This window comes from Mastigoproctus giganteus, chromosome 6 (genome assembly GCF_048544385.1).
Source record: "Mastigoproctus giganteus isolate SK-2022 chromosome 6, ASM4854438v1, whole genome shotgun sequence".
NCBI classification, from domain to species: domain Eukaryota; kingdom Metazoa; phylum Arthropoda; class Arachnida; order Uropygi; family Thelyphonidae; genus Mastigoproctus; species Mastigoproctus giganteus.
Window position 1 is genome coordinate 193,242,136 of NC_143580.1, and position 26,589 is coordinate 193,268,724.

General features: G+C 33.7%; 1 protein-coding gene across 1 annotated transcript in view; it reads left to right on the top strand.

The window, feature by feature from the left end:
- The window catches only part of LOC150084840 (uncharacterized), a 165,780-nt gene that overhangs the window by 118,177 nt on the left and 21,014 nt on the right, over nt 1-26,589 (top strand). The window contains exons 6-12 of the mRNA XM_090376367.1: nt 4,356-4,448; nt 6,058-6,219; nt 6,703-6,858; nt 12,739-12,834; nt 13,104-13,233; nt 16,001-16,126; nt 20,909-20,979. Of these exons, the coding sequence (XP_090232493.1) occupies nt 4,356-4,448; nt 6,058-6,219; nt 6,703-6,858; nt 12,739-12,834; nt 13,104-13,233; nt 16,001-16,126; nt 20,909-20,979 (834 nt within the window). The remainder of the gene's footprint in view (nt 1-4,355; nt 4,449-6,057; nt 6,220-6,702; nt 6,859-12,738; nt 12,835-13,103; nt 13,234-16,000; nt 16,127-20,908; nt 20,980-26,589) is intronic.

Here is a 26,589-nt window from a genome sequence, read left to right on the forward strand (position 1 = left end):
TGCATAAGCTTGCTTTCTTGCATCATATGCCTCTACTAATACTAATGCTAATGCTAATTATTACAATAGTCCCAACAACCAAATAAATTGGCTGCGTTTCAGATTTCTGTGTTGAAATCTGAATTCGGGTCTAAATTTTTGGTTTAGGATAAGTTTATAACTCTACCATGGAAGGCCAAAATGTGTTGCATTAGATATTAAGCTATACCACCAGAGAGACCCTGTTGCACCATGCCAATGTACCAGTACCTTTGTGTGGTACATTGTGGTGTTTATGTGGTACAACAGGGTCTTCTTGGTGGTATAGCTTGGTATCTCTTGGAGTACATTGTGTTCTTCCATGGTAGAGTTATAAACTTTTCCTAAACCAAAAACCATGCCAGAAGATGGATTTCAACCCATAAATCTGAAATGCAGCAAATTTATTTGGTTATTGGGACTGTTTGGGTCTATTGTAATAATTGTCCTCTCATTCCAATAAACTAATTAATTACTTCACGTGGTAAAGTGTTATTAGTTTTGTTATCATTATAACATTGTTTAGCTGAAGCAACTTGTATAAATGGCACCTCCGTAGCCAGGTGGGCAGGAGCAGCAGTGCGTAGCACACACTTCTTGATTAGATCAGGGTTTGAGCTCATGACCACCAAATACGGAGGATGCGGAAAGGTCAGGGAATGACCACCGCATATCCCCGGAGCAATATGGCCTTAGTTGCTAAATGCTCCTAAAAACCAAATAACAAACAAACAACTTGTATAAAATTTCTTGAAATAATTTATGAATGGAATTTAGATACAAAGATTACTTTATTTATTTTATTTTTATTTATTTATTATTATTATTTTTTTTTTTTTTTTTTGGTTTTTGTGCAATCTGATATCTTGTATTGCAAATCAGGGAGTCTAAATGTAGCTATATGCTGGCAAAACAAGAAGTAGTTACTGCAAACTTGAATTGAAGCATCCATTTAGCATCTGTAAAAGAATGAGATTTCAATCATTTTCAGATTGGGATTGCATAATCAAAACACTATTTAGAATTAATGGATTTCAGTTTCTGATATATAGTTTTTTTTATAGGTTTTTTGGCGAAGGTAAAGAAAGCCTGCACAAGAACGACGAGAAACGTTAACTTACGTGGAAAATTAGTTTCCCGATACGGCACTCTAGCACTGCTCACTCGGTAAACAGACGGTAGGTGTTATCGATCTGGAGCAAAGTCGAGAATGATATATTGATTGACAGGTAAGCGTGGCAAACGATGTGCTGATTGGTGTGCAAAGACAACACACGATAACATCGGTTTAGTATCACTTTAGTATCACTAATGGTAACTTGTCCTAATCGCACATGCCCTAACCTTTTTTTTTTACCATTACAGTATTTCATAATGGTAAAAAAAGGTCAGGTTACCTCGACTTGAATCCCATGGGAGATTGAACCCCTCCGGAAATGGAGGGGGTAACCTAACCTTTTTCTTTAGAATCATGGGTGGGCTAACACAAATTGTGTATTAACAAAATATTAATTTTTTATTACTGTACTTTTATTTTTAAAGACCCTCGTGCAGATACACGCATATCATAACGTCAATCAGCACCTTAAAAGATTCATCGCTACTATTACCTGTTCACCGTTCATTACAAAACTATTATGCACCAGTTCTTTACTGGTAAATACACATCATAATGCCAACCAATGACTACACAGTAGCTTGTCGTCTGTCGCGCCCACCACCGCCAATCATTTCATTGTTTGCCACGCCTACCTGTCAATCAATATATCCTCGATTTCGGCTCCAGACCGATAACACCTACCGTCTGTTTACCAAGCGAGCAGCGCTAGAGTCCGGTGTTGGGAAACTAATTTTCCGCATAAGTTAGCTGATGTTTCTTGTCATTCTCATGCAGGCTTTCTTTACCTTAGCTGGTTTTTTATATGATTAACTGTCATTCCATTTGGGTTTTTTTTTTTTTTTTTTTTTTTTTCCATATCATGATTTGCAATCTCATTAGGGCAGTGTTAGGCGACATTTAAAATGCTGTGTATAGCACGTATTCAGTTAATCTAACTCATGGATTAGAGAAGTAGATACTATGATGGCCAACAAGAGATCATTTTTAAATAAAGTATGGTCATGCTGATAGAAAGTGAAGGTGGATTGAAAATACAAAAAAGGAAGAAAGCATTACAAAGCATAAAAAACTGCAAATCTAGTATATATAACTAAATATTTGTGGATCCAGGTTAAACTTAGAATTCTTGAAAATTGCTGGAACAAACTGTTGTATAGGGACATGCACTGGCGGATCCAGAAAAAAATGACCGGGGTGGCACCATTTGTGACAGGGGGGACAGTGCCTTATTTGTGCACAAACAAGGCACAAAATAATGCACAGAACAAAACAAATACGACACTCAAACATACTGCGACTGGCGGATACAGGCACACAGCTAAACTCAGAACTACTTTGAAATAAACATTACGCACAACCAAACTGTGTGATGCCTCGAACTAGAATGGTGATCACATCAGCATCAGTGTTGCCAACTGTAGCCACAAGCCAAAAATAGATAAAATCCTATATTAACAATGTAAAAAAAAAAAATTTTTTTTTATAGTTAAAGGGAATTGAAATGATTGGTTTATATTTTCTGAAAAACAATGGGGCGCATACCCCGGAGCCCCTACCTTAAATCCGCCTATGGCAGGGGTCAGCAAGCTGCAGCTCGTGAGTCGCATGAGGCTCTTTGAGCATGTAACTGCAGCTCTTTTCATGCATAATTTGAAATGCAGCAACGACTTAAAAATCAAGGATATGTGGAGTGCAAGACTAAAATGCCTTAAAACTGAAATTGGGGATTTGGAGAGACAAATGGTTGCCTTTGCAATTCTACACAAATGGATGGTGATAGATGAGTTGAAAAAGCAAGACCAAATTGTGTTTTATGCATGGAGTAGCTTACCGTACACGTATATAAATTTGAAAATACAGTGGATTCCGATTATTTGGGCCACCAGTTAATCGGGGCAGCCATTTATTTGGGGCAAATCTTAAAAAACAGAAACCAATCGAGAATATAGCCAGAGTTTACTTCGCTTAATTGGGACAGCATGCCGTTTAATCGGGGCAGGAGACCGCAGCATCCTATGATTGTCTCCGACGATACCACGTGGTTCGGTCGAAATTCTGGAGGTCACAACCATAAAACAATAAAAACAATTAGCAGTCACCTGTTTATTGGGCTTTTCTGTTAGTGAAATCTATCATAAACGGACAGTAAACTCGATCTTACTGAATTTGCGATAATACCGACAGCTGGAATTCTGTGGGTTGTTATGGTGAAATGTGTTTACACTTTCATGAAATCGTCAATCATATAAAAAAATTAATTTTCAGATCGTTTCTTCATTCGTATTTTTAAAGCTTTGTAACTCGTTACTCGGTTCTCACTTGCGCATATTGTGTTACTTGCAATTTGTGTGTGCCGTGTTCTTTGTTATTGATTGCTTATCATTTTACTGTTTTAAATTTTGAAATAATAAATAATATTTCAAAATACATTTTGAAATATTATTTATTAATACTTCTTCATAAACTTCCTCACCCCTTCCCCCAGCTTGAGCTGAGGTGCAGCTCTTCAGATTCTCTCTTTTTTTTTAATTAGATCAAAAATGGCTCTTCACTCAAAAAAGGTTGCCCAACCCCTGGTCTCTGGGGACATGAATTTTGATTTTCAATCTTTTGAAGCTGCAGACTACTACCTCATTGTGTTATTACATTTTGAACTTGCATGCGAAAATAATTCAAAGATACCTAGCTTAACACTGATACTTTCTTTCAGTTAGTTGCTTCTTTAAAATTCATGTTAAGCACAATTTTACAAGTAGGCTCTTCACTGTAATATTTCAGTACTGAAAGCACCATAACACTAGAACCATCCCTGTAGATACTTGACTAACTGGTAACTGCAATTATAGTACTTGTAATTATTTACTTTTAAATATCCTCTTTCCTTGAATTTCCTTCACATGATCTGGATGTCCCTCATTCCCATATAGTACAGATAATAAAGATTATTTATTTACTCTTTATGAAGAACTGTTAAATGGTATTCATGTTACGACCACTTCCTATCATATTTACATATTTTATATAATTTGCGAATTATTCCCATTTCTGATACAGTATTTTGCAATTATTTTATTTCCTTTAATTTTTTAAAAATTAAAACAGTTTTTATTTGGATTATGGACAAATACTACTGTTATCTCAATTATAATATATTAATCAATCCTTAATATTTATTGCTTATTGCTTACATATTGATTTTTAATTTTTTATACCAAAGGAAAGGCAGACATCTTTACAGCACAGCCTGCCACTAGGATCTTACTTGTTGAAACCTGTTCAGAGGATATTGAAATATCACTTGCTATTGCAGGTAAATTAAAGTTGTTTTTTTTTAAAAACATATATTTTAGTTGCAGTAAGTCTAATCTTAAGTTTAATCTTAAGAGATTAAAATTATATCAGCATTTAATGTTTGATTTTCACCTTCATTCACTTTACTTTTTTGATAATTACCTTTTGTTGTGGAGCATTTTCAGTTAATTTTTTTTGCTCACATATTGTGAAAAATATTAAGCTAAATAAATGATAAAACTAAATGAATTAAATAAATGAAAAAATGCTTGGTTCATACAGGACATTGCCATTGATTGGTTTCATGACCATTTTGATCAGAAAGTCAGAAAATATCAGCAGGAAGGAGTCTTATTATAGTAATTAAACTTTGTTTTAGACAGTTCAACACTGTATAGTGCAAATAATTCTACATTTTCAGAAATTTTTTCTCTCTCTGTCTCTTTGATTCCTTAGTTTTATGGTATTTATAGATCCATCCATACCCCTCCTAAAACGAGGCTTCCAGACCTGTATGCAGTACTCAAGATGTGACCTAATGATTGCCTTATACAGCAAAATAATTGCCTCCATTTTCTTGCTGGAAAAATTTTTGTATATCATTGAAAAAACTCCATCATGAGCTGTTCTAATAGCCTGTCTGCATTGCTTAGAGAACTTCATGTCTGACATGACATGACATTCTGTAAGCAATGTCAATGTCAAAGTTCAATTACCACTTCTCATCTCATCTGCCTCAATTTTCTAGATATTTTTACAGTAGCACACCCTGATTGCTGAGATTAACCACCCTGCTAACTTTTATGTCATCTGCAAACTTAAAAATTAAGTCTAATATGCTTTCATCAATATCATTTATAAATATTGAAAACAATACTGAACTCGAGAACTCTACTAATAACATTAGTTCAAGAAGAGCAGTGCCCATCGATAACCAGTCTTCTTCCATTCAACCATCCCTTTATCCATAGCAGTAAGTAGCCCCTAATGCCACACTGCTCCAATTTGAACAGCAGTCAGTATCAAAAGCTTTTCCAAAATCTAAGTATACGATGTCAAAATTAATTTTTGCATCCAGTTCCTTTGTTCCTGCGTCATGGTTTCTTTTGAGTTTAACAGACAATCAAATTTAGCAGACAGGCCTTACCCCGTATAGTCCATTAAAGAGAGGTTTCGCTGTACAAGTAATTATTAATAAATAAATTTCCGTTTATACTTTAGACAGCCAAGAGACCAAAGGAGGTTACAACTTCATTTTAAAGAATGGCTAATTCAATTTAATAATTGTTATTATAAAATAATGATTATTAAATTATCCATTTTTTATAGTAATTGATTTAGGTAATAGCAAACATATTTTTAAAATAAATTATAAATTAATTTATTCTGATCCTCTTCCTTACCTTCAATTAGTGCCAACAGTGAATTGGGGCCAATGGCTAAGGTTACATTCTCTAATTATAGTATTGATTAAGAGTAATGTTCTGCTGTTGAATATACTAATTTTTGTTTTAATTTACTTCAGTCTAGAGCTACTGTTTGTTGGTTCTAGCTCACAAAACTAGAAATAGCTAGTATGAAAAAGCCTTCTTAAAACCATGATGGGTTCTTTTTATTTTTTATTTCAGAATATAGTAAAACATTCAGGTAAAGAGAGTGAAGATTATCCTGATGTCAAAAATGCATTATCTGTAATGACAGGCATTGCATATCACATTAATGAAATGAAGAGAAAGCATGAACATGCTGTACGTGTCCAAGAAATTCAGAGTCTTTTGTATGGATGGGAGGTATGATTATCTTATTGGAAATTTATTAGTAAGATTTGGAAATCTTATATATCAGGGTATATTTCACAAGTTTTAATTAAACTTCATTCCTAGATTAAGTTATAAGAATAATGCAGATTCATTTATTAAAAGATTTAATTAATAATGTGATAGTAGTAACGATATTCACTCTTTAATATGAATATAATACTCATAAATAAATTATTAAATTTTATTTACCTATAAAAGTCCTGATGACAACTCAGCACTGTGTTTATTCATACTGAGCGAAATATAGCATTTCTATCAATTTGTTTAAATTAATCATGAAAATTTAATTAGGCCCATAAATGCTAACTTTTTTTATTGCTCTTACAGTTTCTAACAAAATAAATATATACTTTTTATTTATCTTCATAAATGTAAATGGCTTCAACATAATTTTTACATCACAATAATTGAATGTTGACATTTTTCTAAAATTAAAAATTATTTATTGTTCAGGGTCAAGATTTAACGACATATGGTGAGCTGGTTGCAGAAGGTGCTTTTAGGATGTTTCGTGCTAAGGCATTGCGACATCTTTTCCTTTTTGATAAGATGTTGCTTATAGCAAAAAAGAAAGAGGAAGGAATTTTAAGTTATAAAACACACATTGTGGTAAGTAAATAATCTAGATAGACATGAAAAGTGAATTTGCACATAGTGATTTGAAGTTGTAGTAACAATAGGAAATTTCTAAATAACATAATTCTTTTGAACCTCATTATGCTTGGGTGGCATGTGTTCATGGTAATATTTGATATTGCAATTAGGGGAACTCTGATTCTCGAACTTGTAAATGGTTATTGCCATATGTTGTTATGCATTTATTATCAAATTATAGTTATATTAGTTAGCATTTTTAAAAAAAATGGATCAAGGATTAAAGTATAGAAAAGGTGAGAGAAGAATCAGTAAAAGTATTTGTGTTCGCAAATAGGATTTGGAAAGAAAATATAGAAAATATGAAAAGAGGTGAGGAAAAAACATTGAGTAAAAGAAAAGGAATTGTAACAGCAAAAGTTGTTTTAAGGAGAACTTCAGGATTTTGGTGTGATTTCACACATGAAATTTCTGGAATGTTACTACATAGTAAAAGGCCATGAACCAGCCACCTTTCATTAATTTTATTATAATTTGCTGCCCATTAATTTCTAGAAACCCAGTATGCCAGTAATCTTCTAAGGATCAAAACTGTCACATAACAGATAAGTATTAGTATTGGCCATATAGTGCAAGGAAGCTATAGGCTTTTGCTGCACCAGCAAGGGAAAAAAAAAAAAAAAAAAGAAGTAGTAAAAGTAGATAAGAAAATAGATTAATTATACATTTTTCCCTCATGTAGGTAACTGTCCAGGTGACCTTTGAATTTCTTAAAACTGCCAGCTTAACTAACCACAGAGGTAACTTTTTAAGTAATCAAAAATTTGCTAACTAAAAGAAAACTGTCTGCAATCCAACCTAAACCTTTTCTCCCATAATTTGAGTTTATGGCCTCCTTGTTCTGTAATCCTCTATAACAGTGAAAATTTCACAGTTATTCATTTTACTAACCCCTCTGGAAGCCTTATAAACCTCAATCAGATCCTCTCTAAGGTGCCTGGTTGCAAAGCTTTGTAGCTTACATAAAGTCTTTCCTCATATGATTGCCCTTTTGCCAGTCTCACCATGTGGGTTGCTTATTTTACAACTAATGTCTTTTTTCATATGAGGTCTCCATACTTGGACACATTATTCCAAATGCAGTCTTGCAATTGCCTTATACAGTGGGATTATGATCTCCCTATTGTTCAATAAATCATCAACAGGACACTATGGGCTTTCCTGACTGCCTGCTTACACTGCTCAGAGAACTTCATATTCAACCATATCATACCTCCCAGACCCCTTTCTTCTTCTATTGTTTTTAATTCCACCCCACCAATTTATGTAATTTTGGGGTTGCTGTTTACCAAGTGTAAGACCCTGCATTTTGTTGCATTAAAACATAGCTGCCACTTTGCTTACTATTCATGAAGCCTGTTGAAGTCATCCTGAAGGAACACTGCTTGGCACTGATCATTAATGAATCTCCCATCCTTTACATCATCTGCAAATTTTGACATCATGCCCTCTCTCCCTTTGTCAATGTTGTTTATGAAAATCGGAAACAACAGTGATCCAAGAAAGAACCAATCCAAGGGAGAGCCCATTTCTAATTTTACACCAATCTTAAGAATATCCATTAATCACAACCCTCAAAGTGTTTATTTGCAGGATGGCTACAAGCCTTCCGACCTGCAGTCACCCTGCAATCCATCTTAGAATCTTACCAGTAATTCCAACATGTTCCAGCTTATACAGCAACCTCTCATGAGGAACTGAGTCAAATGTCTTGCTAAAATCCAAATAAACTATGTTCAATTGTTCCCTACATCCAGCTCCTGAGAAATCGTGTCAAAATAGCTACCAGATTAGTTAAACATGATTGCCCTTAATGAAACCATGTTATTTGTCCTTTTGAATGCTATTTCTATCTAAATGTCCCTGGATTGCACTCTTAATCACTGTGTCCAAGATTTTACCTGCCATTGACTAACCAGTCTTTAGCTACCAACTTTACTCTTAGAACCACATTTATGCATTGGTAATATGCTGGCACTTCAATAATAATTAACCTCAGTGGTTCAATGCATTCTCTTGGGCTGCCTCAAAATTATTGGGTATATGCCATCCATAAATAACCTTCTGTAATTTCAGTATCATTAATTTCATTTCATTCTTTCTAGTGTCACCTGCATAGTCTCTCCTCACCATGAAGGGCCTTTTATCAGTAAAGATCAATGCAAAGTACGTATTCATCAGCAACATCAGCTGGGTTTTCTAAGACTTTGTGTTCACTTACATGAAAAATTCCTTGTCCCTATTCTAATCCTCTCTTAGTCAGTGCTTTCTCATATTCAGCCTTGGCTGGCTACCCTAACCTTTTCTGTGGGACTATTACAGATCAACTTGTAGCTGTTGAGGCTTCAGTACTTTTCATCACTTTGTAACTTTCCCATGCCATTTTTTCTGCTCTTTTAGGCTGGGCAGCTCCATATTCATTCATCCCAGCATTCTCCTCGTGCTGTATTTTCTTAATGGTATATATTCATTCGTGATTATTGCTTTTAAAGTATTCCATAATTTTAATATTACCCTCCCCCTAGAGCTCGTCCAATTCATAGATGCCATGTAGCATCTTAAGATCTGTGAATGTTAATGTGATTGCAGAAAGTGAGTTTTGAACTAAATCTAGTCATTAATAATTAATTGAACATTATAAATATAATCAATTGTTTTCAGGAATTATTTTCTTTACTTGTTTGTTTACTTATCTTTAATAGTTTATATTTACATTTTCTTGTGCATTATTGGTTTTATTCTCTGAACACTGCCTTTTTAAGTAAGAGATCTCACTGCTATGACCAGAATTATACATATGAATGTTACATGCTTTCTACCACCAGTTGCCAAGATTAGTTTACCTTTGCATTGTGCTTAGCATTGGAATTTCATTGGACATGCAGACTAATGGCAAACACAATCCACTAGCAACAGACAGCTGTTGCAACAGTGGAGCAGCTTTGATGGAGAGAGAGAGAGAGAGAGAGAGAGAGAGAGAGAGAGAATGAAACCTAATCAAAGTTAAAAGTGGTTAAAACATTTTGTTGTAAATTGAAGCTTTGGATATATAATTGCAGTTAAATTTTGGTACTTCTTATATGGAAAGAAAATCATTTACAGTACATTCTCAATTATCCGGGGACTGTTCAACCAGGTTGTGGATTAACTGGAAACAAAAAAAAAAATTTTGTGTCATAAAAATCAGTTACAGTACCTACATACAATAATTTTTTAAATTTAATTTTTAAAAAAAATATTGCTTAGGTCCCCACAAACCCTTAATCTGCCAGTGGTAGTCTGTTGTACAATCCTGTTTCTTAGGAATTCCTTCAGTCTTCAGGGAAATTCCTTCAATCCTTAGAGATTATTATTTTGGGTTATTTTGTTCATTGTAATTTGAAGACATTAAAGATATTCCATTACTGTTTTTGATCTAATCTGAAAGTTCATTTAGAAAATCCAAGCAGGCTTTCTGCTCCACCCCCACCACATTAAAAGATGTTAATTTAATTTAAATGTGTTCATTTTTATATTTTTATGGCTCATCTACAAGATCTCTTCCTGGGAGAGGTCATATATAATATAAACTAATTTGATTCTAAATACAAAGATAAGTGGATTCATCTGCTGAGACTAGCAATGGTATATCCATATGAGGAGAGACTACGAAGATGCATGTTACAGAGCTTGGTAACTAAGCATCTTGGGAAGGGGATCTGAGTGGAGTCTATGGAACAAAAGGGGATGGCACAAGATGAATTAATGGAATTCTCATGTAGAAACAGAACACAAAAATCAAGGGTCTTAAAATAAAAATTGTTTATGTGTGAGGTTTTAAAACTTTTTAAGACTTATTACATTGTCTGTAATAGAGACAACGGTTGTCATATAAATTTCCACCTCCCTTAAATTTTTTACATATTTTGGACCAAAACATTCTATTCTAGAGATTTAGTTTCTTTTGAATGCCATTTATGTAACTACTACAGTGGATTCCGGTTATTTGGGCCACCGGTTAATCGGGGCAGCCGTTTATTTGGGGCAAATCTTAAAAACAGAAACCAATCGAGAAAATAGCCAGGGTTTACTTTGCTTAATTGGGACAGCATGCCATTTAATCGGAGCAGGAGACTGCAGCACTGGAGATTACCCTATGATTGTCTCCAATGGTACCACGTGGTTCGGTTGAAATTCTGGAGGTCACAACCATAAAACAATAAAAACAATTAGCAGTCACCTGTTTATTGGGCTTTTCTGTTAGTGAAATCTCTCATAAAAGGACAGTAAACTCGATCTTACTGAATTTGCGATAATACCAACAGCTGGAATTCTGTGGGTTATTATGGTGAAATGTGTTTACACTTCCATGAAATATTCAATCATATAAAAAATTAATTTTCAGATCTTCTCTTCATTCCTATTTTTAAAGCTTTGTAATTGTTACTCCATTCTCACTTGCATGTATTGTGTTATGTGCAATTTGTGTGCCGTGTTCTTTGTTATTGATTGCTTATCTTTTTACTGTTTTAAATTTTTATCCCCCCCACGCGCCCACAAATATCAGTGAACAGAAATGTCAACTACTTCATATGTACATATTACAGTATGTATTAATTATTCCGATTATCACATATATTCTTCCGATTTTCACGTATCATTTAATTTTTTAATTGGTAAGGTAATAAAGAGTAAATTTGTGCTTAACATATCTTTGCTTTTATAGCTTGTGGATAATATTCCTCCTATTTTCACTAATTAGAATCGCTGTTTAATAGAATTAAAATTCAATTCAAAAACGTGATCACAATGATCGGTGCTTACTGCACATTGTATAGTGAATGGTACTTTACTATGTTGAGTTCGTCATAACGTGATTTGATTGTACAGTGAACCAATTGTAAATGGGGGGGGAATTGTATTTTTAACTATGTGAAACTTCCGATAATTGGGGGCTGTCGCTTAATCGGGCCAAAATGCACTAGTCCTGATGTGTCCCAAATAACTGGAATGGACTGTATATAGTAAAAAATTAGTAAAAAAGAATATATAGTAACTACTATATATTCTGGCATATAACTCAGCCTTTGAAGTGCTGAAAAATTATCTAAACTTTCAAGGTGTATATATATATATAGTCTTAAACTTGAATTAAAGGCATGTGCTCAGTGTTAGGTAGAATGAATTAATACTAATGTTTTTACAGTTTATTACACGTATATTTATACACAAATATCATTGCTCACCTTTTAAAACCTAAGAATTTGTCAGGAGTTACATATTGAGGTTTACTTTTCATGTTCTCAAAAAGTAAACTTTTGAGATTGTTATTGTGGTATTGTTTTCTGAGAAACCAGTTTGCAATATAGCACTAAACAAGCAATGAGGAATAGCTTGGTTATATAGTAAAAGCCTTCCATGTATACAAATAGCATCAAGAAGTGCAACTTTGCATCATCTATGTTTATAAATTTTGGCTTCATTACCTTTTCCATAAGGAAGTATGTTTATTACTTCTTTATAATTTATTGTGCAGTATAATAAAATATCACAATGTAAACTTTTTAAATGAAAGCAGAAAAAGAATTTTAATGATTAAAATATTTAATTTAAAGAAATAATTAAAAAGTAAACAGTAGTCCTTAATGCAGATTTTACTGTAATATACCACTACACAAGATTTGAAAGACACTTCAAAAAATGGGGGAGTTTGGCTTATATGAATAAGCACAAAGTTTCAAGATAAAAAATGAGGTTGACTTTATTCTGGAATGTTTGGTATGTAATTTGAAAGTACTATACATATATATGTGTCTGTGTTTTATATATATATGTGTGTTTTTCTTTGATATTTAGTGCTCAAATCTGATGCTTATAGAAAGCATTCAGGGAGAACCACTGTGCTTTCATGTGATACCATTTGATAATCCTCGTTATCAGTACACATTCCAGGTAAGAAGAATCCGATTAAGTTTAAAAGTTTGTATTTAAATGAGTGCTACGAAAAAGTTAAAGCATGGTATTAATTTTTTCAATATAACTCAAATTCCTGGCTTCATAATTTTTCACAGCTTGTTCTTTTATAAATAAATATAATTGCTATCAGTGTTTTGATATAGCTATGTGATTAAGTTGATAGAAATCAAACATCATAAAAAATTTAATCATGACTTAATGTAGATTAGAAGTGGAAATGTAAACAATGTAATGCTGTCTGTTAGGCCCGCAGTCTGGAGCAGAAGAGAGAATGGTGTCTTCAGTTGAAACGAGTAATTTTGGAGAATTATAATGCTGTCATTCCTTCCCATGCACGGCAACTTGTCATGGAGCTTGGACAGAACAGGCATGATGGTATGTTTCTTTTCTGTTATCAATTTACCACTTGTATTTTTATGACATTAACATATTTTTAGTTTCTTTATCAACATGGTTGAAATTTGGATTACATACAATATATGCATTGTAGAAAATTTTGCTTAACTTTCCTTTAGCAAAACATGAAAAATTATATAATTATAAAACAGTAAGATTATCCTTAATAAGTGTTTTGCAGTACAATTATTAAAGTGTGAATATGTGAATTATAAATTCTATGTTAAACATAGGATGCACCTAAACTGTAAATTCTTAATTTGTAAATAAATGAATTTGACTTTTTCTGAAAGAAGGAATATGTAAATCTTTTAAAAGAAAGAGCAGAAAGTTTTGTAAGATATTAAATAAATATACAAGTGATAAAATTAAATGTATAACATTTAATGGTACTTCTACAACACAGTTTCGCTCTAACACGATTGATAAATTGCGGAAATTCTCACACAACACTGCACTTATATAACACGGTTAGAGAATTTCAGTAAATCTCACATAACGGGGTATTTTTAAGCTTTTGTATGGGGAAAACCCTGCTATTATGTTGGATGTAATTTTTCAAAATTTCCACTCTTTTTGAATCCCCGCTGTTGACTCGCTAGTAAAAAAAAAAATATTGAGAAATCCCTGTATTTTATTTTGTTGGGAAATCCCCTTATTACATTCTGTGCTGTTCATCTTATGTTTCTTGAACTTGTGGAAAAATCTAGATTTCAAAGTTTTATTACTATTGGATAGCACACCAGGACATCCAAAAGATTTGTCATCCAAACATTGAAGTTATGTTCCTACCACCACAGTTGTACTAAGTTAATACAACTTCTTTAAAACTCATTACATCAGAAAATCGTTACAGTGGATTTTGGAAAAAAATTATTCTGAACTATTGAAGTACTGAAGGCATGGAAATATTTCTCAGTTGTGGACTGTATCAGAATCATAGCTTTATCGCTGAAGGAAGTAAAATGGTCAACGTTAAATGCGTGTGGAAAAATGGATGGCCAGAGTCAGTTCATTCAGGAAATATGGTCGAACTGGCAAAAACGGAATCAGTGCGATAGTAGAACCTGCTACATTGGTAGGAGGGGAAGGTTTTGATGATATGACTGCTGAAGTCCTCGTGGGTAGCACAGTTGATAGAATCGTTCTCCTCCCCCACACCGGGTGGAAAAGACCTGAATTCAAATCCCGTCAATGATGGGAGGAATTTTTCTGGGTGTTTTCCAAAACGTGGCTGAGTTAGTCGGGCTGAGGAGAGGGTAGGATGGTTTTTCCTCCCAGAACTTCGGGTATTTCTTCCAGCAAAACAGAAAATCAACCTCAAGATACACACAATTTATAGACAATATACAGAGTAACATGGCCTTAGTTGCCTATGTTCCTAAAAAAAATTAAAAAAGATATGATTACTGAAGACGTTCAAGAGTTACTGGTAGAAAAAGAGGCTGGTGAAGCAGATTTGGTGGAAATGGCATCAGAAGTAAAACCAAATCAATTCAGAAGATGATAGTGCAGATGAAAATGCTAAACTTCCAAATTTTACACTAAAAAGCATACGGGAAGGCATAAAGTTAGCCGAGCAATTAGAATTTTATTTTTTGAATGCAGATTCTTGAATGAAAGGAGACCAAAGTTCAAAAGGGAGCTTCAAAAATGCTTAGTTCCATATGATGAAATTCACAAAGATTTATCAAGCAAAAGCAAACAAACCCAGATTACTGATTTTTTAAAGAGAGTAGAAGATACAAGAAATCTAGAATGGTGTATTTTTGTTAGTTTTTGGAACATAACCCCCCTTTTTGTACTTTTTTCTTAGTCCCATATAACACAGTTTCATACAACACGACATTTTATAGGAACCTAACTACCGTGTTATACAAGGGTTGCCTGTACTAAGATTATTATCGTTATTTATAATTTAAATGGTAATGAGATATTGACAATTTAAAGTATAATCGATAAAATTTCACTTTTGTCATTTTGAATAGCAAACAAATGATTCTTCTGTTTATTTCCCCGTTTTCATAACTGTTAGTCTAATTTACTTTAATTTTGACACCAGCAACACTGAATTCCTCAAGTATGGGCAAATGTACAAATCCTTGCACAAGAAAATATTACAGAATTATTGAATGATGATAATCATTTTGGTAATTAATAAACTTAACAGTTTAGTATGTCATTGAAGGTATAAAAGAAAAAAATGTATAAATAATAAAGTATAGCATGAATAATGACAACAGTTCTGATGAATAACAAAAATTCTATAGTAAGATTTGAGTAACAATTTTATTACTCAGGTCTTACTTAAATTGTTACTGAGTTGTTACTTTTGTGAGAAAAAAAATACTCGTTGTTTCCATTGTATTGGCCTTCATTATTTTTAATATGTCTGTAATTTAAAAGAATTTCTTGCCTTTTATCCAAAAATATTGAAAAGTGTGCAAACCATGATCCATGCATACTTTTCAGTAGAACTAGGGAAATATAGGTGCCTACTCAGGGGTAACAACTCCCCTATGATATAACTTATAGATTTTTTTGTACTTTTTAGTTAAAAATATGATAAGCATAAGGAGTGTATCAAATGATACGCTATATAATATATAATTTATGAAATAACTTTATCATGTATTATAATTTCTAAATAATATGTATAGATGAAGTTTTACCTAGTACCAGAATATCTGAATATTCCATACTATTACTATTGTTATACCCACTGATTAGCATGATATTTTTTAAGATTCAGGTCCACCAGAAAAAAGCACAACAAAGCGGCAACTTTCTGCTCCAGAATATTTGGAAAAAAGAAAACAGGAAAGGAGGAAGTCAGAAATTGGTTTAAATAGAGCATTCAGAATAAAGAAAGGTATGACTATGTTCAAATAATCCTATGTATTTTGTTGTTTATATGTTTAAAATAGCTGCTATTGCCTTATATATACAGTATCCTCTCAGAATAGGACAGGCATTGAACATTCCCATTATGTAGGGTGAGCCAGGAAACATATATTAGGCTTAAAATTGTAAATATTTTAAAAAAATTAGTGTATTAATAGTTTCTTTGGTTGTTTTAATGACAACAATGAGTTTCACATCCAAGCTAACAACTGAAGAAAAATGCAGATAATCAAGCTGCAAAGATTACCCATCAATATAAGAAAACGTTTGAGAAAACTAAGCACACAAGAAAAATTCTCATGATTATGTGCAAATCTGATGTAGTGGTAAGTGGCCATGATCTTTCAAGACCCTTGGAAGATCACAGACATTTCCTACTTCACTTAGCATGAGCATAACATATAAAAAAGCTTGGAGAAACGTCCCAGAAAGTCTAAAAGAAGATGCTTTTGAACCCAGAATTTCCAGGACTAATGTTGCGAGGATAATAAATCTTTTACAATTCAAGATTTATTATTCCACATTAGTGTAAGCCCTTAATGAAGATGATCATAGCACATATTGAAATTTGCAGAAGTTATCTTTCCTTTTCTCAACTGATTTTTATGAACTGAATAAATTTCCATGCAGTTTTCTAACATTCAAATAAAAGTGCTAAGAATAGCCTAGAATGTTTGATAAAGTTTTCTGGTCTAATGAGTCCACATTCAAATTAAATGGGCAGGTGAATAGACATAATTTTATTTATTTGTGTCTAAGAGAGTACACATATAACACTGTCAAAGAAATTAGACATACTAGGAATAACTTATAGTCTAAAATTTGATTTTGGCCAGAAGGTGTCATTACACTCCCCCCAACATTCATAGATGAAAGTTATTTGGACAAGTCAACAGCTGTCCATTAAAAAAGAATATAGTCCCAGCTATTGCATCCAAACTTAACCTAAAAGATATATTTCTCATGCAAGATGAAACTCCCCTCACCATACTAATATCATGCAAAGTTGTTTGACTGAAACATTCCTTGAAAGATGGATCAGTCACTGGGGGTACAATCAAATGTGCACCATGCCAAGGCTCTAATGATGACCCTTGTGTGAACTCCTACATCAGGGCTCTTTCTTCATATTATAATGCTACTTACATGTCCAGAATGATCTCTAGAAGTTATACCATTTTCTTACTATGAGAAAGAGTAATTTCACAATGACCTTTGCCATGTTGGACTGATATGTGCCAATTTTATGGAGCAAAGCAGACAACACAGGTGTTTAAGATTACTGAGTGATGACATACAGTATAAATCTGATGGAATCACTTAGGTGCCCATGCAGTTCCACCCTTAATGTGCTAATTTTATTTTGGCATGGTATTGTACGATTCTTTATGCAGATTATTCTCATAGCAGTCTGTCTTTTATTATTATCTTTACATATCATATCCATATAAATCTTATAAAATTTTAAAAATCTGGAACTTTTTAAGTGCTCACTTCAGTTTTTTAAAATTACATATAACCTTAGGAAATTTTGCATACTTCCTGAAGTAGCACACTACCCCAACATGAATCAGACTTGTGATCTGTCTCATTTGTTATTCTTGCTTTACAGCTACTGTTGATCAAACTGTATGTTATACAAACTTGGAAAGTGAGCAAGTTTATTTATTATTTTTTTTAATGTGATGACAGAAATTGCTTTAACTTTGTTTTGCATTATTTTCTCAGTTGTAGGCTGGCAGTTTAAAAATAATTTAGTTTGTTACTCACTTTGGGAAACTTTCTCCTTGTTGCTGAAGAGAGTGGCCAGAGAAAAGTTTCTTGAACATCATATTGCGAGCCTTGGTGGTGGTGTGTGTGGGGGGGGTTAAACTGCTCACTTTAAAAGTTTGTGATGTGCAGTTCAATAACAGTAGCTCTCATTCGTGATTAGGAGTAAGCCATAAGAGATGCATCATGGAGGAGTTTGATTACCTTTGAACTTCCCAGTCATATCATAGTGCGAGTTTGATTGGCATAGCTAAAGGCTTAGAACATGCTCGGAATAGTTTTCATGGCAGTAACATTACTTCACTGCTCTGGAACATTATATAAACTTTGTACATTAGTTGATGATCTGTGCACTTTACTAGCATCAGACCTATGCAGTACTAAGTTTTGAAAATCCAACAAGAGTTAAGAACAAACGTTGCTGGATTTACAAGGTTTTACTGTAGTTTTGTACTTTCTGGATGAAATATAAAATGTTCTGATCTGGGATTAATTGGACTTAAGATTAAGTTAAATAAAATTAGGATCTAAGATTAAGTACATTTTTTGTTTGTTACAGTGAAAATATTTCATACAAAAGTGTATTTAAAATTATTTGCTTTCTGTCTTTGCTATTCCAATTAAAATGTTTTTTAATTATTTATAATCATTATCAGACCTGCATCTATTGTTACTTTTAGATGACACAGTGATTCACTGAATAACTTGTGACAGAAGTAAATTTGATTTTACCTATTTGTGCTGATTCAGTAATGCCTGTGTTGCAAACCAGTCCTGAATACTACTTTTTTCAAGTGGTCAGTGGGGGTTCAGTTTACTTCAGCTATAATGTCATTCAACTGAGGATGATAGTTGATTTACATTTTCATTCTCTAAGAGTAGTTATAATTTTCTATCAGATCCTGAGAATAGAGATGGTATTGTCAACAACTGGATGCTATATAATTTAATCAATTCTATTTTGATTTTCTTGCTTTGAATATGAACCAAGAGTTTATATGTAGTACATTTGAATATGATCTCTGTAACAGTATAGTGGGTTCACCTTTTGACACTAGTTTGGAAAGATCAGGATTCATTAAATCCCATCAGAGACTGGAGGAATTCTTAAAGATCCACTTCATTGAGATGTTTACGAATTCCTCTATTGGCTAAGTTGTAGTTAGCCAATCTCAGGGAGAGTTTTTCAGCCTGCACAGTTTGCAAATCAGCCCATGAGCATACACTGTACAGACATAACACACACATGATAAAGATTACTTGAAGTACCATATTTTGGCACACTCTGACCAGAGTAACATGGTTGCTCCTCATTGCTTATTAAATTTAAACCTTGACCTTGAATCTAAGGTCAAGGAAATAAAAAGTAAATAGTCTTAAGAAATGGGTAGGAAAGATAGCTTACGTTTCCTGTACTGTTGTGATTCGCAGAATTTTTAATGTAAGTGACTTTTTTTAGTGTCTCTCATTATGCTTTGAAAAAATCTAATGTATTATAATTTATAAAAATTGTTTTCATTAGCAGTAAATATGCTTAAATTCCAAAAAAACCCAGTATTTCTTTTTTTTTTTTTTATATCTGTTACTATCACTGTTTTAAAATAAATCTTTGGCAGGTTTAAAATTACTAGGCAGTGAGGTGCAACCACAAAACAGTTAACATGTTTGCTGCTTCCTTGCACAAATATGCAGCTTCAGGTTTTTAATCTACTTGCAGACAAATCACCCTGGTTTTAGAACTTTTTCTTTCAGTTTGACAGAAGAAAAAAAAAATTTTTTTTTTCAAGCAACTTTCACCCCCAGGCTGATTCAGTCATAGTGATAAGGAAGCCCAAAAATGTGTCTGCCCATTTCAATCCTGTGGTTTTCAATCCCAAGTCAAAAAGGTCATCAGAAAAGTCAGCAGTGAAGATGTTAATCTGCTTTTATTGTGTGACTTCTGCAGAGTAATTGGATATATCATATATTAACAATATTCATGTAAGAATTGAATTAGTCTGCTGCTAGCTATGGAAGTGGAAAGTGCTGATTATTTTATTTGTTTATTTTTTTTGTGTCATAAAATGAATCATCACCATTTCGAAGAAAGAATCAATTTTTAATTTTTTTATTAAGTTGGAAAATATGAAGAAAAATAATTCAGATATTAAACTAAGGCAAATGAGGTTTTATCACAAGCAAGATTCTTTCAAACGAACATTTTGAACTTGTATATCTGATGAAAATGTTTAAAGAATGAAAGGTTTGCTTTGTTCATATAGTTTAAACTTTGTTCAGTCAAGTGTAAAGGGCTTTACACTTAATTGCTGAAAAGTTAACTAAAAAAAATGGTTATTACAATTTGACAGAAAACTAGAGTATGAGGAAGGCTTCTACAAAGTTGGTTTCACAAATTTTAATTGAAAGATAAAACAGCAAAAACTGAAATTTATTCTAATAGTTTAGGCACATATCAAGACAACAGAAGCCTTTTGTGGAAAATTATTACAGCGTATGGTGTTGCCTGCCATAAATTTTATAACTAAATGTAGAATTATCAATACTAAACTACTTTTTTTTACATTATTAAACTACTGTACTAAGACTCCATATCGTTTGGTGAAAAATGGTTAAAAGAATTTTTTTTAAATTTTAATATAAAAAAGTCATGTAAATTTGTTACACATTGCATGTGCTAAATGGAATTCTAATAATGAAAATTTGTGGAATCAACTGGACATTTCTAACTTTCAATTAGTTTAATAACTTTTTTCAAAAAAGTTAGAAATTGAATGGGTAATTTTTATCAATTTTAATATTTACAAATTGACGGACGCTGCCATGTGTGTAAAGATAACAAAGTATGAAAATAATGGTTTCTGTAATGTGTAGAGAAAGGTCTTTGTTTAAAGAATTAATTTAGAGAACATATATGTTATTTATTATTTTTTTAATATGAGTTTTCTTTTCTTTTTTTTCTTTTAGGAATGAAGAAGGTAAGGATGTCAAAGTTGTCTTTCTAATAATGCCTGGTTGAAAATGAAATTATATAAATTTATTTGGAAGTATATAGTAAGTGATATGAAATTATAGTCCAACAGAAAGGTAAAATTTTGTATATATACATTTTTAATGCTATTATTTTTTTTGAAAAAAATTTATCAAATGCTTTTTAAATAATAAAATTTGATTAAACTTATAATGAAATTACCATTTGGATTTTAGATACAAATAGTATACATTTAAATCTTCATGGCTAGTGAATTTTTAATCAGAATGTATTTAAAATGCTATATGCCGTGAAAATTTTCTGTTAGGTACAATAAAATACTTGGTATTTTATTGCACCTGGTCATTAGAGAAAATTGACAAGTTCTCAGACTGGTCACATTGTGATTCTGTAAGATGTTTCGGTGGAGCAACAATCATCTCGTGCATAGCATAGAGGTTGCCATTAAATGTAGTCATTTCTGTTGCAGTGGTCTAGAAAGTAAAGGCGCCTCCGTAGCCAGGTGGGTAGGAGCAGCAGTGCATAGCACATGCTTCTTGATTAGACCGGGGTTCGAGCCCAATGAGCCACCAAATACAGAGGATGCGAAAAGGTCAGGGAATGACCACTGCATATCCCCGGAGCAATATGGCCTTAGTTGCTAATGCTCCTAAAAACCAAATAAGAACAACTAGAAAGTAAAGTACATTTCACATGCTGTAAGACTAAGATATGTGAAGCTGAAGAGGCTAGGAGATGCCAGAGCATATGGACTAGTTAGGACAGACAGGACAGGGTTATGTTGTTATCTGGTTTTTAGGAGCATTAGCAACTAAGGCCATATTGCTCCGAGGATATGCGGTGGTCATTCTCTGACCTTTCCGCATCCTCCGTATTTGGCGGGCATGGGCTCGAACCCCGGTCTAATCAAGAAGTGTGTGCTACGCACTGCTGCTCCTGCCCACCTGGCTACGGAGGCGTCCTGACAGGGTTATGCTCTTAGATAAGAAGTGTATCGAATCTAAAGCAGCTCATCTGGCCGATATAGGTGGCCAGTGTAATATTGAGTCAGTTTGGTGTGAAATAAGCATGGGGAAAACAAAAATAAGAGTAGGAGTGTGTTATAGGCCTAATGACTTGTGATGAGCATAACAAAAAACTATACAGAGAAATAGAATGGGCTAATAGATCAGAATGTCTTATAATGGAAGATATTGACTGAAACTTGTGGGTTGGGCACTCACACACTAATAAGACTTTTGTGGATTTATTGAATGACTGTTTTCTAAAGTAGCATGTTAGGGAAACAACAAGAGAGGGCAGTACTCTTGATCCAATTATCAACAGTGTTTCTTCATGCATTAAGAATTTTCAGATAAAAGAACAGCTAGGTGGCAGTGATCTCAGTGTGTTGATGTGGGATTTACTTAAAGATATATATCATCAAGGGTAAGGAGAAGGATTTTTGCTTTCGTAAAGGAAACTACAGTGGTCTCAGGTAGTTTTTAAATTCTATACAGTGGGATTAACTAATGTTGTTACCATTGACAAATTCTAAATGGGAAGCATTCAACGAAATAATCACAGAAGCTACTAGACTTTGCATACCAACTAAGAAATACAGTTAAAGGCTTGGACCTAAATGGATATAAGTTGAGACACATGGCAGAGAAGAAAAATGCATGGGATGCATATAAATTATCAGGTGGTATAAAAGCCTATGGTAGATATAAAGTAGTCTGTAATGAAGTCACAAAGAAGGTTAGGCAAGCCAAGGCAGATTATGAGAAGCCTCTTGCAAAGAATGCCAAGAAAAGCAGCAAAGATATCTTTACTTATATTAACAGTAGAAGGAAGGGGCCGAATCACATTGGTCCACTTGATGCCCATGGTTTTACTGTTGATGATCCTGCTCAGGTTGCTGACAGGCTGAATAGGTATTTTGCATCTTAATTCACACAAATAATTCTTTAGAGAGGGTGGGGGATGCTAGAAGTTTATCAAAATCTAACAGCGAGCTAAACGATTTTGTGATAATCGAGAGGAAAGTGGAAGAGATTGTTGAGGATAAACATTAAAAAAAGGCACCTGGGGTGGTTGGGATCTATCCAATTATAATTAAGGGAGGCAGGAAAGGAGGTAAGCAAACCCTTAACCATAATTATGAGAGCATCCTTGGATATGAGGGAGCTTACTGTGGACCAGAGATGTACTCCCCCCCCCCCAATTAAATTAAAGTAATGAAGGTATGCTGCTGCAATAAGGTCTAGAAAAATTAGGCAGATGGGCTGAGATATGGCAATTGAAGTTACATTGAAAAATGCAAGGTGCTGCATATGGGTAGCTGTAATCCCAGAGTAAAGTATCAACTTTGTGGTACTACACTCAGGTTAGTGGAAAATGAAAAAGATCTGGGGATGGCTAATTGTACAATCAGATATGAAGTTCTCTGAGCAGTGCAGACAGGCTGCCAGGACAGCTTACGGTGTTTTGTCAATGATTGAGAACTTTTCTAGCAAGGATAAGGAGGTGATTATTCCATTGTATAAGGCAATGGTCAGGCTTCATCTTCAGTATTGCATACAGGTTTGGAGATCGCATTTTAAGAAGGATGTAGATCTGCTGGAATGGATTCAGAGAAGGGCAACAAGATTAGTGAAGGGAACGAAAAGTAGCCTTACCAAGAAAGGCTTCAGTTCTGCAAATTGTAATGTCTGGAGACTAGGCACCTGCAAGGTGATCTGATTGAGGTGTTTAAGGCCTCGAAGGGTTTGTGCAAGTTCAATGCTGATGGCATTATTTCTCTTGCTTAGACTGCACACATGAGGAAGTATAAATTGAAGAATGGATGCAGAATATATTTGCAGGAATCAACCATCCACTGCCTTCAGCCAGTGGGTGGTTGATTCCTGCAAATAAACTTCCATGTGTTGTGGAGCTGTGTAACTTAAATAAATTCAAGGAAAAAGTAGACAAATTGTTAGAGTGGATGGACAGGTGCTGTGAAAAGTTTTTTTTTTTTTCCCCCCTAATGTCTTATAAGCTTGCTTTCTTTCATCGTTTCCCCCTACTATTTCATAATAGTCAAATGACAAACAGAAACATACCAATGCCAAGTCAAAGAAATTTTCCCTTATGCATTTGCACAAATACTAGAGCACGTGTGCTATTATTGAAGTGATGTAAATATAAGCATTTAGAGAACAGTAGCCAAATTATGATCACAAGAAGAAATAAATAAATAGCATTTTAAATCATGTAACACTAATATGTAGTTCAGCATGTATGGCATTTTTTAACTTTTTATGTTAACATTGGATTGTATGGGATTTTTTTAACTTTTTTGTAGAAATGCTGTGAGAGAATTCTTAAATATACTGTTGTCTGCGATGTGTTTTTTCTCCTTCAATTTGTCTTTGGTTGCTTCTGGATTTATCAAAAGGTGGCATGGGATACATTTTTCAGATAATATGTAGGATATTACAGGAAACGTTTGACCCCTACTACCTTAGAGAAAGCTGCTGGATTGACTGCAACTTTTTTTATTTTTTATTTTTACATTTGTCTTTTAGTTGCATTTTATTCTAAGATGTTATTTAATCTCCTACGTAATATGTAGGACATCAATTTTACAATCCCCCCCCACCCCAAAAATACAGGAACTCCATGACTTAAGTAATACTCGACTTATGCAAATTCAACTTTACATAAGTTTTTGCCGGCCGGTGCAAACTGAAAAAAAATATGGAAATGTATTTTGCCTCTGTAGGGATAAATGGAGGTATTGTGAAAATATCATAATGTGAACCCAATAACATATATATATATTTTTTTTTTTTTTGTAATTTGTTCTAAGTCCTTGGAAGTAAATTTTGCTATATTACTAAGCTATTTATCTCTAAAAGTCATATTTATAATGGAAATTGCACTACACTTTCATCGTTATCATACGTTCCTGTTATAAGAATCAATTTTGAACACCTTTGTGATATTTTTCTAAAGCACATTTCTGGAGGTCATGACCAAAAAACAATAAAAACAATTTGCACTTTCCGGTTTATTGCGCTTTGTAAGCGCAACCTATTTTAAACGGGTAGTAAACTTGATCTTATTGCATTTTCCATAATCCTGATAACTGGAATTCTGTTGGTTTTTATGTTACGATATTATGGTGAAATGTGTTTTCCTTCACTGAAATCTTCAATCCTATAAAAAACAAAATTTCAAAACTTCTCTTCATTCCTATTTACGTATTGCAATGATGAAGGGAAAGGAGCCAATGGAAAGTGCAAGTGCTGGCAGTGCCAGGAAGTGAAACAAAATTGATTTAGAAATGAAGATGAAAATGATTAAGAAGTACGAAGCAGGACAAAGTTTGTCATCTATTGCAAGGGAATTAGGTCTCGCTGCTTCAACAGTAAATACTATTTCAAAGGGCAGTGCGCATATAAAAGAACATGTCAAAGGATCAACGAACTTAAGATCCTTTGACATGTTCAATAAAGCACCTGAACACTGTTCAGGTACTATATCGAACATGTGATCACAAAACAGTGTTCAGGTGCTATATCGAAGATGGAACAGCTATTAATAACATGGATGGACAATCAGATTCAGAAGCAAGTGCCCCTGAGACCAATGGCCATTCAAGAAAAAGCAAGAAGTATTTATGAAGGTATTAAGGATAAGTACGGAAAACCCCAAGCCAAGTTTGTGGCAAGCAATAGGTGGTTTAATAGGTTCGAGCAACGTGCTGGTTTCCAAAACAAGTATGCAGTGAAGTCGCCAGTGCTGATTCTGCAGCTCCAGAGAAATTTTGTGATGTGTTGGAAAAAATTATTGATGAAGGCAGCTATTCAACACAGCAAATTTTTAACGTTGATGAGACTGCTCTGTATTGGAAAAAAATGCTGGATTGAACATACATTGCCAAAGAGGAAAAGACAATGGCAAGTTTCAAGGCTTCAAGAAAGATAGGGCCACACTCTTGCTTGGGGCTAATGCAGTGGAAGATTACAAATTAATACCACTGCTTATGTACCTTACTGCTTATTCTGGAAATCCTCGTGCATTTAAGGGCATCAATAAAGCCACCCTACCCATGTATTTCCGATCGAACCTTCATTCCCGAGGTTGAAGAATATTGTAAAGACAATGACGTTCCTTTCAAGATTTTGCTTCTGTTAGATAATGCTCCTGGACATCCTACGCAACTAGATGATTTCAATTTGAATGTGAGAGTCATATTTCTACCGCCAAACACGACTTCACTCATCCAACCTATGGATCGGGGTGTTATTTCGAATTTAAAAGCATACTATTTACGCACAACCTTTGCTCAGGCATTGTCTGCCGTAGACGTGAAAAAAATTTTACATTAAGAGACTTTTGGAAATCTTACAGTATTTACCACGTCATCTTAAACATTAATAAGGCCTGGGCAGAAATTACTAAAAAGTTGTTTAAATGGCGCATGGAAGAAAATATGCCCATGGCACGTAAAAGGCTACAAAGGGTTTGAAAAAGATGAATCATATGAAGAGGTTACAGATAAGATTGTAAAGGTTGCAGAGCTACTTCAGTTGGAGGTTGTTGCCAAAGGCGTGGAGGAGTTGATAGAGGAAGAAGAGAAGGAATTATGTAACGAAGAATTTATTGAAAGAAGAAAATGCTGATGAAGCTCAAGATGAACC